General features: G+C 38.2%; 1 protein-coding gene across 1 annotated transcript in view; it reads right to left on the reverse strand.

Annotated features, from left to right (window-relative positions):
• ESR1 (estrogen receptor 1) overlaps positions 1 to 19786 on the reverse strand; it is a 184142-nt gene that overhangs the window by 21257 nt on the left and 143099 nt on the right. The window contains 1 exon segment of the mRNA XM_042448541.1: positions 16603 to 16741. Coding sequence (XP_042304475.1) covers positions 16603 to 16741 — 139 coding nt within the window.

The raw sequence follows: 19786 nt of genomic DNA on the forward strand, positions 1-19786 counted from the left end.
ACAACAACAACAACAACAACAACAACAACAACAACAACAACAACAACAACAAAATTATGGTGGACCGTGGAAATGGCAACAGAAACGACTAAGGGTTGTTTGTGCCATGTAAATTGCAAAACCAAATTCAAGAACACCAAGCACAGGCACCACAGCTTCTGGCCTGTTTGAATTGTCCCACAGAGAGAGGGAAAGTGTTCTGGAGGGGGTGGAGAGATTTGTACACACCATGCATCATTTTATAAACCAGTACTGCAATCCTTTTTACTTTTTTTCTACATTAAAAAATCCTAAACTCTGTAACTTTGGCTCACAGGAACAAATGCAGAGTAAATTACACAACCTCAGCTTCAAAATGAGCTACTTTTTAAAATGAAATATTTTTTAAAGCCTTTGACAAAGAAACAAAGAATACAAAGGATATATAATTCCCAGACTTCAGGATGTTCAAGCTAAAGTGAAAAGCCTCCCCCCCTCCTCACTTTCCTTCTTTTGATCGGTCATCACCACCATTGTGAAAATGTCCTTAGCACAAGACATTGTCAGATAGAGGAGCTTGGAACATTAGGACTTGACCTTTGTACATAGGCAGTGTATCCTTGCCTCATCACAGAGTTACCACATCCACCATGCCCACATTCCCCAGGTCTGAAGCACAGATTTTTGAAAAGCCTGCTATGGTTGTTTACCAATAAAGTGCTGAATTCTAGCCTGCATGGAGAGCAATTTGGCTCCATGTGAATTGTCACAAAAGTCAGTGAAACTGCTGCATAATCAAAGCCTACATCTATACAAAGAATAAAACTATTTGTTTTGCTCTGCACATAAGGCAGAAAGCAACCAGACCTCTAAGAATATGGAAGTCAGAGACTAGACTGCTTCAGAGGAATGTTCTGCATGCCAGCCAAGTCCTTTGCAAAGGAGCAAAGGGCTTGGAACTGTCATCTTGACCAAGCAACTGGAATAAAGTCATAAGATTATTAAATGGCCAGCTTTTTTTTCTAAAAAATCATGCTTTCCCCTTATTCTGATAGACTCCAGACTGTTTAATAACTTCAGCTACCAGGTAAAATGGGGGAGGGGGGGGGAGACGGCGGCAAAGGACCTTAGACACAACAACATCATTTAGTGTTCTTGCTTTTAATTGCTCTGAAGGTATTAATTTTTGGAAGTCTTCAAAGACACACATGTATGAGCTCATTTGGACTTCGTTCAGCAAAAGGAATGCTTCCGAGATCTCTTCTGTGATATGGCAATTCCTATCTCTGTTTTCAGAGGTTGACATTTTACTCAATCTGATCCCCTGGTACTTTTTTGCTATACGAAATACAAAATCCTATACTCCCTAAAATAGCAGTATTTTAAGTTTCTAGTTGGAAAGTCTTTAAAAATGCTGTTTCCATTAAGAGCAATTATTTATGACTTCTGCTTAGCCTTCTAAATGAATGTCCAAATATGCAGTCAGCACTTCAGGAGAGAACATTTCTCAAATGTAAATCTGTAAAGTAAATCATCCTTTTGGAAGGTAGTTAGTTTCCTCTACTGAGGCAGTGGTAAAAGGGCTCTATTTGAGTCTTATGGTTCTAGCTTGTTCTTGAAATGGTGATGGAATTCTTGCAAAATATAATTTGAAAGGCAGAAATCACATTTAATTGGTATAGGCCTGTCAACTAAAGTTGTGTGAATGTGCAAAATTAGATGTGCCAATATAATATGCACCCCAACCAGAGTTTACACCCCTGCCCATCAGATCCAATTTTTGTAATATTTTGTAATACGTTTTTTCAAATGCTCTTGTGTCTACTTAATACATGCATTGGAACATCTCAATTATTATCTTTCATATACAGTTCACTTTACTAACCCAGGAAATATAAGCATTTCTTCTGCATCTTGAAACAGTCCTACCAATGCCATAAATGAGAATAAAGACTGAGATTATCATCTTAAATACACTTAGTAAAATGCTAGTCCCATTAAAATAACACATGGGATAAAAATAATGCATGAGGTTATAAAATAATAGATGAGGTTATCATCTTACATACATTTAGTAAAATGTAAGTGCCATTAAAATAATAGGACTTATTTCTGAACAGGCCTAAGAGTGAGCTGGCCTTTGAGTCGTGATGCAAACTCAGGTGCTGTTCTTAGTTTCGACATGAAATTGAAGCATTGCCTTCTGTTCCTCCCATCAGGACTGTGTTTTCCTTTTAAATGCAGCAATAAAACATATTTTTGACCCACAATTTGGTAGAGTCAGAAATCACCTGAAGTGGGAGGCTCCGAGAGTCTGGGGGCAAGAATGGCAGCACTTCCTTCATAACCCCCTGGCCTGTCTGGTAATCCTGAAATAGCATGCATCCCTGAGGTGTAGTGCAATGGTTCCCAAACTGTGGAGCAGGACCCAGAAGTCAGCCTGCAAGTGCTGCAAATGTGAAAAAGAAGGGCAAACCTCTGTGTGTGTGCGTGCGTGTGTGTGCATGGTCCTTGCAAAAGCCACGCCAATTATCTTTCCCGTTTCCCTTCCTCTAACCAAAGACATAGAAAAAATCAGCTTTCCTTTTTTTTTTTTTTTACAGTATATGCATTTCCTGCTTGCTTCTCCATATGTCTTGTCCTTGGAGTAACATGGGGGTGTCCCTTAGCGATCATAAGACAGTTTCTCAATTAGAGGGGGGGAAGCAGAGAGCACAAGAGCTCAAAGTTAAGGTGGAGGGTGCATGTGACCTGTATGTCAGAGAGAGCCACTATCAATAGGGTGCTATCTTTGAGGCAAACAAAAATATGTACAAAACACAAAAAATATTTTTATAATACTTGTAAAATATAGCATATATTTTAATCTATATCAAAAGGAGATGTGGCATCCACATGTAGCTGGAAAAGGGGTCACAGGGCCAAAGACTTTGAGAACCATTGGTGTAGTGAAAGGCCCTATCTCTTGCCAGTACTGGGCCAATAAACTCCAGTTCAGTTTCTATGTGGAATAGGTGGGTGAGCAGGAAGAGGCCATTTTGCTGCAGGTAGAAAATATCTTGGACCAGCTTTGAGGTGAGAAGGCAATCAGGTGGATGATCAAAGGAAGGAAGTAGCAACCAACACAGTATCCTAAGCTTTTGGTGGAATGAATATGGGAAAACAGAAGTTTTTGCCCTTGTTTCGATACTATTCTGTATTTTTGTTTCCTTGGCAATTGAAATCAGTAGCTCACCACCAGTTAGGAGGTTCAGATAAAAGACTGTACCCATACTGCTTTCATTATCCTAATAAGCAGTTAGCAAATGAAACAGCAAATTTTCTCTGGGCTTTGTCAAAGGTTTCCTTTGTTCCTTTCATTGGGAAATTGAACTGCCAGACGGGTGATATCTTGAAGCATTTTTCAACAGTTTAGAAAAAACATAAATCAATATCCTGTAGTCTGATTTTCATCCTATTCAATTAGATAATTTGAATAGCAGAAAAACAATTTAAATAAGAATGGGCAATCGATCAGATATTTTCAAGATTACTTGATTATACCTCTCGAACAAAATGAAAGTTTTTTAATCTGCAAAAATTCTTCTAATTGTACCAAAAAGCCATTGTGGATTACAAGAAGGAAGTCATATTCATATATGTCCTTCTCACATAGTTGCTCAGGTGTGTGTATTTAAACTGAGAAAAAACCATATTACCATTCAGAATTATTTTTTCTTCTCAAACATTTCCCATAACAATCAGAAAGATTTGGTACAATGGTAAAAAAAACATTGGCTGGAATCTTATTAGGGGATTATGAATATATAACCTACAGTTACACCTTCATAACTGCCAAGTGTTCATGATCCTCATTTAGCCTGTAATTTAAGGGCTATATAGGGACAGTGAAAGTCCCCCAACCCTACTTATTGGTAAGCAGGGATCGACAGGAGTCTGTTCCCCTTTTGATCAAGAAGTGGCTGTCTGACATTTGCACAAGTGATCTCTAGGGTAAAAGCATTCCCTTTTCTGCCTGTCATGCCACTTCTCAATCAACAAGGGAATGGTTATGGTACTCAGTAATATGTAATGGTCATACAGGATTTCACCAATTTATACCTTCTATTTTCCAAGGAGAAAAAGAAAGCTTAGAAGGAATCTGAGGTCAATATGATTAGGTCAATGGTTTGGGATGAGCCAGGATTTATGGATATTATGAAGCAAATTCATTCAGAACTGTGGTATCATGGCTGCTGGAAACCTCACAAAAGCAAGAGTTAGTACAGGGGAAATGGTGAAACATTTACAGTTAATGGAGGGAGGGAAGCAAATCATGTGGGGAAATAAAATAAAAAAATTGGGAAATATAAATAACCATATTTGTATACTACATTGAATATTTGGAAGAAATGGAGAAATAAATTAATATCAGAAATATCCCTTTTGCTTCCATTACTGATAGACTCAGCTTTTACCTATAAAAAGCCCTTTCACTGCAGTAAAATTAAACGAAAGCCTTATCTTTTTGCAGATTCCAAGATGAGGGAAAGTATGGCAAGAAATATGATGACATTTGAATAAATTCTACTGGAATATCCTCCACAATCCACCAATACTAATATGGTATTTTATTCATTTGTTCTCTCCCATTCTCTTCCTCTCCCTCCCGCTTTCTCTGTATATTTTTATTATTATTATTATTATTATTATTATTAAACTTTATTTATATAGTGCTGTAGATTTATTTGAATCTATTGTTGCAGCACTATGCAGCATACTATATAGTTGGAGTGCTTCCTGCCTTCAGTTTTTTCTCTCAGCAGCCTCCTCCATGCTAGTTTGCTGTGTAAACCAAACAGATGCAGATATTTCCCAAAAGATAGGCTTATACAGGAGCAATCAAGCAGGGCATTTTGACAGACTGCTTGCCTGAAAGTAATATGTGAGCATGCTGGTTCCCTTCTAACCTCTTTTCAAATCAGCCATGTGCAAATTTTTCACAAAATAAATCCCCTATCACAGGGTTAGGTAATCTTTTTGAGCCGGGGGCCGGGTTGCTGTCCCTCAGACAACTGGGGGGCGAAGCCAAAAAATAAATAATTAAATAATTTTTAAAAAAGTTAAATAAATAAATAACCCGGGACAAATGTGGGACAAAAATTTCAAATGGAGGACACTTTAAAAAAATGGAGGACACGCTAAAAAATTTGCTGATTTTTTAAAAAAATGTTAATATAAATGCATGTTTCGGAGGCTTCTATAGACAATTGCCCCCCTTGCCCGCTGCTTGCCCCTCTTGCCTGCTGCTTGCCCCTCCTTGCCCGCCTCCTCCTGATAGGCCAAAGGCCCCACGCCCTCACATGAGAGGCCAAAGGCTCCGGCGGCAATCGGCGGCAGGACCAGGCTGGGGCCGGTCCCAAGGCCTTGCCGGGCTGCATCCGGCCCACGAACCGCAGGTTGCCTACCCCTGCCCTATCACAACATCTTTTGCCACAGGAAAAACTTTTTCTGTAAAGAGATATTATTTTCTGCACAGAAAATGCTTTTTTCTCCAGAAAACAACTGCATGTGAATTTTGTGCAGATTAAGTCCAGAACTGCAACGATTCTCATCGCTCCAGGGTTATTCTCATCAAGGTTTCTCAACATGAAAATATTTTTTTTCAACCATTTTTAGATATTTTTGAACAATCGCTATATTCCTACTGCTGTTGCTGGTTTTGTCTTCCATTAAAGTAATTGGATTTGGGGCAATGCACACATTTTTAAACTACAATTAATACAAATATAGAGAGGAGATGCACATTACAGGGATTAGCGCACTGGCTTTAATTCTCCCGGTGCGCTAATCTACTACATCTGTCTGTTGTTTTTTTCAATTTGAAGCAAACTTGAAGAGCCCCAGACTGAATTATGGCTGGGAGAATGAAGGGAATGAGAAAAGGGAGGGTTTTCTCCCCTAGCCATTATTTCTCCTGTAGAAAACAGATGATTTTCCACATGGCAGTTTGAGAAAAGTAAAATGCTAATTCTAAAAGCAAACCATGTTTTGATTGGATCTAAACTAAATGCAGGGCAGTGGAGTAGGGGGCTTTAACTGATTGTTCCACACTGAGCCAGAGAAGATGGGCACAAAAGAGTGGCCAAAGTCCACTCCAACCAGAAGCAGGTCGTAAACCCACTGTCTGCACAGCCTGCCTCCAAGGTGGGCCATGGTCATGGGGTCCGACCAACACCGGCAGGGGTCAGATTATCCCAGGTCCTTTTTGCTTTGGTCCTAAGGATCAGAGTTCAATTTTGGCACAATTTCCAGCCACATTGGAGCCATGCATCATTTAATCAGCACACCTCCAAAGTGGCCAGAAGCAGCTTCAACTGGCCCGCCTGTTTCACCCCACTGTGGGGTCCTGAACCTAATCCAGATTAAGAACTACTATTTTCAATTTAGGGCTCTTTCATTTTGGTCTAAAGAAACATGAGTTCCTGCAATACATATCTACTTGTTCCATTCTTTCAGGACACTGTAGTAACTTCTTGGATCTGCACTAGGGCAGTTTCAAAGGATTTAAACAGGACATAGTTGGCCCTATGACTTGAAAGGAATTGTTTATCTTCTCTGAATTTTGTGATTTTTTTCAAAGAGTTACGGAATAATCGAACAAATTCGCCATATCATTGATGCGCTGTTACACAATACGAATCTTTAAAGAAAAGAGAAGGAAACAAATTGCTACAATGTGTCTCAGAATTAAAAAGAAACACACTTGAGAGAAATAAAATGTGGCACTTGGTGTCAGGACATGGAAGAAACTAGTCTGGGACAACAGAAACATCATCTGAGTATTTAAATAAAACAAACAAACAGCTTCATTAAATAGCAAACCTTGATTTTCCATTTTATATAAGGGACACCATTTTGTTATGCCATTATATTTAATGGGACTTGAGCATCTACAGATTTTGTTATCCACGTACGTGTGCGTGCGTGCGTGCGTGCGTGCGTGTGTGTGTGTCCTGAGACCAAATCCCAGCAGATAACAAGGACCCACTGTATAACTTTATGATGATGGAGCTATGCCATGACACAAAAGTCAACCATGCTATTGATGTCCTACTGTGCAGTGGAGAATTGCATTGTACAATAAGAAACTTTGTGCCTCGGGACACATTGTTCATTGAGACATTATGTGTATTGGGATATGTTGGGCCCTGGGACCATCACACAACCACACTGCTGGCTCCACTTGGGAAATGGCCCCTATGGTATAGCTATATCTCCACTCCCTTCCTGAGAATGTAAACACTGAACAGTCCAGTTCAACTTTACATGATTATAAGTCAATTAAACTTCCCAATAAGATGTGAACCTCAATTATTAGCAATATAAATTGCAGGCACTGGGTCCCAGTCTGGGCTATGACCACCATCCCGAGGATGAGTGGGTATGGGAGCTGATTGCTTCCATCCCAACCATTCCCAATCCCAAAATTGATACCCCCACAGAGGTTTATTAAATAAGACATATTAACCCAAGTCCCCTTTTAAGCTTGTGAGCGACGTGTGGCCGGAAAGGTAGGCAAAGTCTTTTTGTTGCATTTGTATTCACCAAGTTGCAAATTCTGGTCCTGCTGTGAAGTTGCTTGAGAGGTCTGCATGCTGATACCTGACTTCATTTTACTTTAAATTAGGCTCCATCTCTTTGTACTATATAGATTACACTCCCTTTCTACCTTGTACATTTCATTATATGTCTTGTACTTAAGGTCTCAGCCTAGTTACTTGCCCCTTAGTTTCAGTTTGCCTTTCTGTGAAACAAGTTGCCCCTTACTCCACCAACCATTAGCCCAGCTTAATGTTACCCCTGCTCCATTAGCTAGTTTCTCCCCCATACCACCATCTTTACTGGGCATTCCAGCTGTTGCTAACAAAAAATATGTAGTAAATTATCTGTGACTCAAGGAGCATTGTAACAACCATTCTTAGGGGAAATTCCTCAGACTTGTTACACAGCAGTGCCTTTGTTGAAAATAACATGCACAAACAGAAAATGTTGGAGAAATTACTAACAAAGTTTATATCTTTACCTGTGGTAATCATGTGTTGTGCTACAGTTTGGGAATGCAATATTTGTGAAGATAGCAAACATTACACATTATACAGCACTAATGCTATTAACAATTTTGGGGTAGTAAAATGCAAGAAGAATTCTTGTTGGCCTTGCTAATTGCAGCTTTCAGGATAATAGCAAAAAGCTGGGAAAGTGCAGAGCTGCTAACACAGAAATGTGAGCTCTAACAAATAGCCATGGGAGGAAAAAATGTCACATCATCTAAAATTAGTTAAAGGCACAGCTAAAGTATCTAATTTCTACACAGTATAGCTTGGTACCTATCCAGATCACATATGAAAGATTTATATTTTTAATTAGTACTATTACTACTACTACTGCTACTATTCTGAGTGAAAATTGGAGATGGATCCCATATATTTAATAGGTGTGTAGAAAGGTAAATTTCAGCAGGTGTTGCTTGTCATCTGGTTCCATCATAAAAAAATGCCTTCTGAAATTCCCTCTTCTGCACAACCATTAAATGTACAGAATCCCTATCTAGTTTTTGATCTGGGAACCCTACAACTCCATTAATTTCATGTATATTCTCTGACAGTTAAGGTTTTTTAAAAATATATTCTCTTCCCTGAATAATCACAAAGTCATTTTTTCTCCTTTTGGTTAAAATATTACATTAAAAAAAGTGTGATGAATGCATGTATTTTGGAGCCAAACTTGTTTTTCTGCAAATCACCATGATATAAAATTATCTCCTCTCATCTTAATTAAGTTCAACCACAGTAAGTTGGCAGTATCATTCTTATGACATCTGATACATCTTACATAGATGTGACTCATATTCCTCTACAAGTTTATGTGATAACAGTCTTCTGCATTGCTGTTGTTTTTATTGATGTTGACAGACTTTTGTTATGTCTTTTTAGAGTTCATTCTCTGAGTCCAAAAGAATGCGGAGAAGGGAAACAAAAATCCAGAGAGTGGAAATATGTCCCTTATGGTGATTGAAACATGTAATTCTCAGCATCTGTTCTGTTGAGAAAAACAGATGTAACTGTTGATCTGCAACTGGGTGTTCTGTGAAGTTGACACACATGGGAAATGGACCTGCACATATAATCCCCCCCCCCCTTTTTTTTTTTTTACTAATTATAGTTACTTACAGATTTCACGTTTAAATATTTCCAAGGTGACTAAAATGTAACATCAAAATATATCTTGAAAAACCACGGTAAATAACGTGAACATGTAAGAGGTCATCAAGATAGCTCACAGGACTGTTGATGGTAAATGGATGTGGAGTGGGGTAGGATCTGAGTGAAGACTACATCAGGCATCTGTTACCATCTTTCCCAGAGTCCTTTGGGAGGGAAGAGGATTAGAATGTCTTCTTCTCTATTTCTTGTACTGAGGAACAGAGGGGACTGTAGAGGAAAAGATGTCTCATTTCTCCTGAGCTTCCTGCTCTCAGAGTTCCTGACTAGGAAACAACACTGGACACTAAGGCTATTACTCTGGCCAGTTTCAAACATGTAGGGTTGGAAGATTACATGCAGAGCTTGGAAGTAATGAATTAAAGGAACTGGTGTCACCTGTAATTAGGTATGTTTTTATTAACAAGGCCATTAAAATTACATTTTTAAAAAATAAAGAAACAAGTAAGGGCAAGTTTGCTTGACTGGTTTAATGAATGATAGTTTCTAATTATTTTCAAATATTACTTTTAATGGCATTTAAAAAGGTATTTTGACAACATGAGTTAACGTTTCCAATATTATAATGAGTCATTGGGTACTTTTTAAGTTTTACTACTTGTTTTTAAAAACACTAACAAGTTGACTACATGGAACACCACTCCAAAATTGTCAATTACAGCAGTGGTAGGGAATCTTCAGTCCTCTAGAAGTTGTTAAACTCTTACTCCTATCAGGCCTCACCATTGGGAAATTTGAATAGGGCAGTTCAACACTAGTGTGTGTATATATATTGCATTCACACCAGCATAATTATACGTCATCTATATTACACATATACAGTAGATTTGAACTATAATTACATGCAAGAACCAGAAGAAAAAAAAAGAGTATGATGTGAAACCATATAAAATACTTGTGTCCCCCAAGACCATTTACAATGGGCCCTTGTTATCTGCAGAGGTTTGGTTTCCGGCCCCCAGGTGGATACCAAAATCCTTTATGCCCAAATCCCATTAAATATAATGGCATAGTAAAATGGTGCCGCTTATATAAAATGGCAAAATCAAGGTTTGCTTTTTGGAATGTATTTTTTTAAATAGTTTCAAGCTGTGGATGGTTGAATCAATGGATATGGAGAACTAAGTGTAAATAGCAATCAGGTTTATCCAAATTGATCCAAGCTGACTGTAATTTCTTCTGCTAGGTCATACAGTGGATGTAAAATTACAATTAGCTTTCAATCTTGGTTATTCTTTGAGACATTACATAGCAATTTAATTCAGCCTTTCTCAGTCTTGGCTCCTTTGTTGTTGGCTACAACTGCTATTATTGACAGCCAACCTGGCCAAAGATCATTGGTGACGGGAGATATAGTCCAACAACAAATATGGTCTCAAATTTGGAAAAGAATGTCCTAATGTAACAACATTACAAGTGGCATCTCTTTTCATACTCTTGAAGACCCTAGTCTTTTGATTTAAGGATCAAGGTTTCACACGTGAGGACTGGAGCTCCAAATGTATATGACAGCATAATGGCTGGTATCCTGTTCAGTAGGTATGAGATTGTAAACTGGATTTTTAAGGTTGTAGCTTTTGGAATTCAATGTTTACAGTCACTAATGACCAATAACCTACCTTTTCAGCTGGGAGGACCATTGAAAGGTTTTTGAAGTCATTGTAGATTAGGACACTGGGAAATCATGTCTTTCAACATTCTCTTGGTTGTGGGTCACATTGAGATACGCAGTTGCAGAAGGACTCTGAAGGGGTCTCTCCAGCTGCTTCTTTGCAACATGCCCTGCAAGTGCAAGAGCACTGCAGATAATGTTTCCCAGTGCCCCAATTTTCAGCATCTCACAAACCCTTTGTTTGGACAGTCCCCTGCTACAAAAGTAGTTTTATGAGCGCATCATCAGACATAGCTATGACAATGGAGCTCTGTCACTGTAGTTATGTCTGATGATCCAGGATCTTGGACATTATTTAAAAACTGGCTTAGATCCCTAAGAATCCACCTGGAAACAAAATGCACCAGCAACAATTAGGTAAGGCAACATATAGTCATTAGGATATCTGTGCTATGACACATTACCTTGTATCATGATAGCTTCAAGAGTGCATCATAGTTCATTTCCCCAGGAACAATAATCACCAGAAATTTATCATGCAATAGTAACTGAAAACTGTTTTTCAGGACAGAGATAGATATACATTTTGTACCTTACAAAGCATTTCTAACCATCTCAGAAGCATTTATAGAGGAAGAAACCAATGCACCTGGAATCTATTAGAAGCGGATTAACAATGAGGCACAGCATAGCATTTGTGAAATGTTGAGATTTCTTCACACTGTCATGCTGATAGGATAAACTCATGGTCTGTTGACCACTGCTGCAAATCCTCTCTTGAGGACTAGGTTGCATATACACCAATGGATTCAACACAAAACAGTCTCTTAAATCCTGTTGGTTAGCCCCAACTAGAGTAGACCCATTGCTGAATAGTGAATAAATACACAGGCAAATCCTTTGATTCATTGGATCAACTCTAGGTAGGACTAACAATAGTTCTTTAGGCCAGTATTTACATACTATAAATCAAATCAGAAGCTCATAGCAGAATGTCTGCTGCTATACCATGCTCGTAGTCACACTTTTTCCCGGGTCACTCTGTATGGCAAAGGATAGTTAAAATGTGTCAACTTCAAGCAAACTATTTCTCCAGTGCCTCACTTATTCCATGGCACACATGGCTTTTCCTCATGCTTTGCCAGTCTTGCTACAATTAAATTGACATAGTGTAATAAGATTTTGGCCTAAATTAAGCAGCAAGTTAGCCAGCCAACACTTTGTGAGTTGAGATTTTCCTGCAATTTTGCTGTTGCCATTGAGGGATAAGGTTAGATTGTTTTGTTTTGTTTTGTTTTTTGGTCCTTTAATTGGGAGTTAAGAGGTTCCTGCAATTTTGGTGAATATTTTCAATCAAAGCAATGTGTGAAACAAAACAAAAAAGAGTTGGGAGAGAAATGCAGGATGCGAATGAACACTTATTTCATTTGTGAATTTAAAATAGTAGTGTTGAGGCAGTAGTCAAAATAGCCTGTTTTTCCTTTTAAAATGAGATGAAAATTGCTGTTCCATCCTTAGAGTTTAAGGTTGTTCAAAAATATTTCCTTTAGAACTCAGCCAGGAACCTGGCTTCTGATGACAGCGGATGTGAGGTCTGCCATTATCACATCACATCATCCAGAGGAACAGCATGGAAAAAGATTGCTGTCAGTCAGGAGACCATGTTTTCCTTCTTGTTGATGTGTTTAATATTTTTACTTGACCTTTAGTTAAACCATTATTAAAACAGCTTTGGCTTTACTGTTTTGAAATTTAATAAATGATCTCAACAAAATTACCCCAGAAAGTAAGTTGGAATAGAGTTAACTTGGAAAGAGGGTGGCTGTGCGCCATATTCATTTCTGAGCGAATATAAATGACACTGTCACTCACAGATGGAGGTGCAATGGGCTGGAAATTAAAATCTTATTTTCTTTATTAATATTTACTTCAGAATAAGTGACAAAAACTAGTTTTAACACTACAATTCCAAGTGTGCTTATTCAGTAATTAATTCTATTGCGCTTTGTTATAGTCTACTCTTTGGTAAGACTATTTATGAGTATAATTTAACTACAGAGATAATGAGCAGATAATCCTGGTCTTTGTGGGGAAAATGTTTTATATGATTTCACTGCCAATGCACACAGAGAAAATGTGTGTTCCAGTGGAAATTTAGGCAGAATTGGGCTTTTGCTCAAACAAGAACTATTTCTATTTTTCCCTGCTGTTCTCTTTCACACTGGCTGTTTCTATTATCAAGCACTGCTCAAAAGGATGAAGAAGCAAGCACTCCAACAATGCAATTCCAATTTCTTTGTACAGACATGTCCTACTGAGTTCAATAAGACTTACTCTTTGTAAGTGCATTTAGGATCATAAACCTTAGAATACATTTTACTCCAATTCAAGGCCTACCAAACCAAAATCATCTTCACTAGCCTTCAGAAAATGGAAACACAGCCAAAAGGGGAACTAGTCATAATCATTAATTAAATATACAGATGTAATTCTTCATTAATTTTACTCTTAAATGAAGCAATAAGTAATTTTAGCAATTTTCTTCCCACTGAAACAGTATTCCCAATTTAGGTCTTATTCTGTACAAAACAAAATAGCATGTTCTACACAGAAAATAATATTTCTGTACAGAAAAGCTGTTTCCTGCACTGAGAATGTTGTTTTCTATTCAAAATAACAATGTGCAAATTTTGCGCTGAATAAGTCCTGAACTGTAAAGATTATTCTCAATCTACTTTTCTCATCAGGATCTCTCAACACTTGAGAAACATGGTGTGTTTTTGTTGGTTGGTTTGTTTTAAAAATGCCTTGAATATTTTTAATATGTTTTTCATCCCTAAAGTATCATAACCATAATATTAAGGGTAAAAAAAATTTCTATTTACTTTCTAACTTCTGGTAAAGATTTTTGCAATGATTGCTCAAAGTTATTTTCACATGGGTATCTTCCACCAGTTGTAATAAATCGTTCCATCTGAGAATCCCAGTGTTTTCAACTTATAACATTATTGTCAGGTCAAGTTAACAAGTAATTCCCCATTTTCATAAAATGACAATGGACAAACTGAAAGCTTTTTCTCACTTTCCTTGTAAGCATTCATATAAAACATTTTCAAACAACAGATATGAGACTTTCAAAACTATTAGCCAGAATTTCCAATAATTGTTAAATAATTTCCAGGTTAGACCTAAAAGAAAAAATCCTCAAAACAACAGACTAATGTGCATTCTCTAAGTCACAAGCTCAGTTAGCCAATTCTTTCTGCTCAGTTAGCCAATTCTTTTGACAAACTGGCAGTCTTGAGATACAGAAGACACAGTGTTTTTTCTGCCAAACATTAGAGCACTGATGGTTAATGTAGTGCCTACAAAATATTCTGGACTACAATTTCCATATTGCTCATTATCAGGTATGTTAGCTCTGGCAAAAAATGAGGGAAAACAGTAGAAAAGGCTAACATATTGAATAAATTGTTAATAAGTTTTTAAAAAATCAGTTCTATTTGCACTGAAACAGGGATATTTTGAGCAATTAAGGCGGGATAGAGACCACCCCTTTGGGGTGGCCTGCACCGCCCCTTTCCCTGATGGATTGGGGCCTGAGCTGCCACAGCAGCTCCCTCAGAGGCCCCGATTTACCGCTTTCCCTGGCCTCGGGGAAGCAGCAAAAGGCCGCTTCCCTGTGGCCTGGAAAGGGGTGTCCTTTGGGCTTCATGCCCCAAGGACACCCCAACAGCAGCGGGGAGAGAGAGAAAGGGGCCAGTTGGCCCCTTTCTCTCTGTATCGCTGGCACGGCTGTTTAAAGCCCACGCCAGCAATACGCGCAGAGGAAGGAGCTCCAAAACAGCGCCCTTCATCTGCACCAAGACGTAACAGCCGCAACATGCCATTTGGATGCGACGCTGCCATTACGTCAAAATGGCGGCACCCATGTAGACAGGGCACCGCCATTTTTACGTACTCAGTACGTACTAGGGTTAGGGAGCATCTAAGAAAGACATTCTTGGGCAACCCTAGCACATACTGAGTACGTGCTTAATGGCCCATGTAAACAGGGCCAAAGTTATAATTAAATTGACATTTTGCTTTATTTATTACAACACTAAAAGCCTTAGAGGTATAAAAGTGAGAAATCACATCCATTATGTTCACCTCATTTTTGGCAGGTGAGATGAACATAATGGATGTGATTTTTCATTTTTATTGTTTATTGTTACTGCTGTTTGGTTTGGAAAGACATATATAGTTGCAGATATTTTTAAAGCCCCATTTGTCATCCATTTTACCATAAAACTATCTCTTTTCATCTCTTGCTTTCCCTTCCTTATTTCTTCATGACCTCATCTGCTTCCTTTACCCTTTTCCTGACAATCACGTAAATGTGAGGAAAAAATCCCAGAATTAAGAGCTTCAAAACCCAGCTTCCTGGGACAGGAGGATCATCTGAATGCAAAGATTTCCCCTCCTTGCCCTGTATACTATTGCTATGAATAACTCAAACCTTGTAATTCTCCAACTCTGAAGAACTAAAAAAATAGTGAGAAAGAGATTTCAAAAATAGTAAGGTGTGTGTCTATGTGTGTGCACATGAACTTTCACGTTGCCTGTTGACTTACAGCGAGAAATACTCAGGGGTGGTTTTGACAGTTACATCCTCTTAAATATAGCCAACAGTGCCTGGTATTTGTTGGTGGTCTCCCATACAAGTACTAAGAACGGACCCTGCTTAGCTTTCCAGATCAGACAAGATCTGGTGCCTTTAGGGTATTTAGGCCCTGTAATCAGTACGTTATAGCTAGAAAAACGCTGATGTACAAATAGCAACTTAATCACTTTTGTTAAAAAAATTAATTTAATTGCAGTGTCCCCCTTAACTGGCAAATTTTAAGTTTAATTCGTAATTGGGCAATTGATTTTAACTGATTTTAATTTGTTAGTTCCCATCATTAGCTGGAGTTTATAGGTGTTGCATGCCAAATCAGATGGAGCACACTGACTTGTCCATGCTTGCTTTAGAGAATGGGAAGGGCTAATAGAGAAGTCAGTTCAGATGGGTATCCCTCAAACACCTGGAAAACAATGCGCCTTCTCTGTACTTATCTTGAACTAAAGTTGTATGTGAACATTTGGCAACAGATATACTTATAAAGGTCCATAACTCAGAGGTAGTCTTCCCTACACTTTATTAACTTTTCCCCAACATAAGTACTGCTTCATCAAAGTTGTTTTCATCTACTTACCTTCACCATTGCAAGATATCATCAGCTATAACCCTCTCTCCACAAAATGAGTCAAATGCCACTTTTGCAAAAATGTGTAGACATTATATGAGCACAAAGCAGGTGACTGGATCAAGTTATGGCCTAAGAGCGCATGATGCAGCCATCTTCCTAGAGCAGTGTACATGGATACAAGAATCCAGGAATCCCCTATGCTATCTTTACATCCATGATGGAAAGAAAATAGGAAAATGATACATTTTTTAAAAAGATAAAAATCCTGGATAAATCATCACGACAATCTCTCTCCCTGCAAAAGCACACATAAAACGACTCTAATTATGTTTGCTGGCATGCATGTGGATCCATTTCTTTGTCATATAAATGCAATGAGCCAATTAAATATTTGTTCTATATGTCTGGCACATCACAGTGTCACAGTAGCACATCAGGGTGATCCTAATAATATTGTATAGCATGGTACTTATTACAATAAATAACAGAAACAACAAACAACATATAGTCAGACCTGTCCAATAATAGGTTAGGGGCAAACAACAGCTTTCCTGGATGCTCCATGGATCGCCACACTAAGCCAATCATCAATATCTCTAACCAGGCACATTCCAGTAGATGGACTTGATCATGGAGTGCTAAATCCACAAATCCTAAAAGAGAAAAGGAAGAAGAGTAAATAGTAACATCAGTTTCTTCATTGTGCTGCTGTGATGGAGTCTAAGAGACTAGGGCCAGGATCCTGAGGAGGCATTGCACTGGTGCTGCTCCTAATTGTACCAGCACTAATACTTTTAAAGAGCTTGCATAAGAAGACATCCAACATGTTATGCACATCGTTTCTGGTCATGCACCAATGCCCAGGCATGATCACAGTTGCCAGTGATTCGCCCCTGGGGGGGCTCCAGGAGGCTTCCAGCCAGATACTAGGACTACTGTGCCTGGTCCTGTCATCTCTGGTGATCCCACAGAAATGTGTGAGTGGAGCTTTTTCCTCCTTTAGCTCTCAGTAGCATCTTGGCCCAGATCAGCTATCATCTTGGTTGGCCATAGATTATATCAGCAAACTAGTTACTCTTTCTCTGTTTAACCTACTTTCAGAGTTGAAAAAAAGAGGCAGTATTATGTGTGCTGTGCCATTAACCCAAATGAAGGGTGGAATTCAAACATGGCAAAAATAATATCAAAATGTTATAAAATAGGAATATTGATTGTATTTAAAATGGTAGCCAGAGTATCGAGAGACTGAATAACAAAGAATCTAAATAAATAATGGTCTTGTATTTTAAAGTTATATAAAGGCTATAATGGCAGTTTGACAAGTTCTTGCTTTTCTGTGGCCTTGAAAGCCAAGAATATACTTTTTTATTTTTAAAAAAATATATTTCATGGTGTAGGACTTTGGCTTTTGTTATTAAACCAAAGCTGGAGTCCTTGGACATCATAAATCACTTGTTGCCTGCCGTTTTGCAACAGGGCCATTTGAGGTCTCCATGAATGCATTTGGGCATGCAAGGAAACACATAGCTTCTAATATATTTATACATAAATCCCAACTTTCTACCACTGAAGGGAGGAAATCAAAATTTAGTTTGCCAGTAATGGACACAGGAAATATTTGAGGTGGAATATAAGAATTTTTGACTGTGACCTAAATAGGATAGGTTCTCCCATATTTCAAAGCAGTGATTTTTCCGAAATGATTCATCACTCTTTTTTGTCATGTAAAATGTTCTTTTTTTGGTTTATTTTATTTATTCGTTTAACTGTGACAATCTAATTATTTGTCAAAACCAAGATAATAGGCATTCAAAGATTTTTTTAAAAAAAATAGAGAAAATAAAAAAGAGAAAGAGAAAGAAGAAATAGTGCAAAAATGATATATAAGACATAATAATTATTTGACACATACCCCATCCTAACTTTAATGGAAAGACAAATTAAAAGAAAATACAGATCCAACTAAATTTGTTGTTGTTGTTATTGTGTCTTCAAGTTGTTTACAGTTTATGGCGACCCTAAGGCAAACTTATCACAGGATTTTCTTGGGCTGAGTGTGTGTGATTCTCCCAAGGACATGCAGTGGGTTACCATGGCTGAGGAGTCTCCAGGGTCATAGTCCAACATTCAAACCACTGTACCACACTGGCCCAGTTATCCTACTAGGATTGCTAAGAACCATAACCATAAATTATTACATTTTTTTATTGTTTAAAAAGTCCACAAATGGTTTTAAATCTTTCAAACAGACTTCAGTTGGCTCTCTCCATACATTCCGCCCCGCACTCTCAGAACTTCTGGGCAGCAACTATTGCGGGTCCCAGGGGCTAGACTAGCCTCCACAACGAGGAGGTCGTATTCCATCATCGCCCCGGCCCTCTGGAATACGCTGCCCATAGAGCTCCGCTCGGCCACCTCCCTGGCCCAGTTTAGGAGGGAGCTAAAAACCTTCCTATTTCGATCAGCATTCCCCGAATTAAGCTCCAGCTAGCCTTCCTCCCCCCTTCGACGGCAATGGTAGCTGGCTGATGGGGTTTTAATTTTAATTTTAATATGGTTGTATTTTAATATATATTGTGGTGTATTTGTATGTGTATTATTAATATGTTGTTCACCGCCCTGATTATTGGAAGGGCGGTATACAAATAAAATTTTTATTTATTTATTATTATTCTTATTCTTTAGAACCCATATTAGTCTGGCCACTTGGGCTAGCTCAGCAATCCATCTTCCCATCACCAGTGCTTCAGTCCATTTTCAAGTTTGAGCAAACAATGTTCTTGTTGTTGTTGTCATGCAATAAAGATGTAATCCAGGTTGACTGTCCAATTCTTTATCCATAATGCCCAGCAGAAATATTTCTGGTGACATTACAAAATCTACCTTTAAATATTTTTTGCATTAGCATATAAATCTTAGACCAATAACTTTTTGCCTACTTACAAGTCCATCATATATGAAAAAGAGAACACTCCTAATTTGGACATTTCCAAAGGTCCAAAACATTATTGGACATTTTTGACAATTTATTTGGGGTTAGGTGCATGTGCATCATCTTATGCAGCTTTTCCTTAAATTACTACACAAAACAAATTTTAAATCTTTAGATATAATTTTTTCCATACATAAATTTGAACTTTATAATATACAGTGTGTCCACACTATGTGCGGGTGCATTATACATGGCTTTCAGCTTACACTGAAGCCGCACAGCAAAATAATGAATGGCATGCACCCCCATGGTGTGTGTGCTCTCCTGCGCCGTGAGCACGAGTCCCATTATATTCAATGGGGCTCGAGCATACGCATTTTTCACCTTACACGGGTAGAAGGGTGTCCAAAACAGATCCCCCACATAAGGTAAGGCCCACTGTAGTTCATCTTCCATCTCTAGTTTCAAAAGTCATTTATACACTTTTTAAATTGTATGTTCATTATCTTTGCACAACTCCAAATAACATTCATTTTTTCCACCCTCTATTTCCACATTTCTTATTTTTGTTAAATCTATAATTAAGTTGCCTATAAGCAAACCTATTAAGATCTTTACTTTCCTTAAGTAGCATCTCTCCTAATTTAAACTTCCAGCTGTCTTGTTCAAAATAAAAAGGATCGCCATAGAACCACCAACTCCAAAGTTTAATCCATTTAGTGTAAAGACATTTTTCCCAAGGTTTGGTGTCCACCCTTTCCCTAGT

This window comes from Sceloporus undulatus, chromosome 1 (assembly GCF_019175285.1).
Source record: "Sceloporus undulatus isolate JIND9_A2432 ecotype Alabama chromosome 1, SceUnd_v1.1, whole genome shotgun sequence".
In the NCBI taxonomy this organism is placed as follows: domain Eukaryota; kingdom Metazoa; phylum Chordata; class Lepidosauria; order Squamata; family Phrynosomatidae; genus Sceloporus; species Sceloporus undulatus.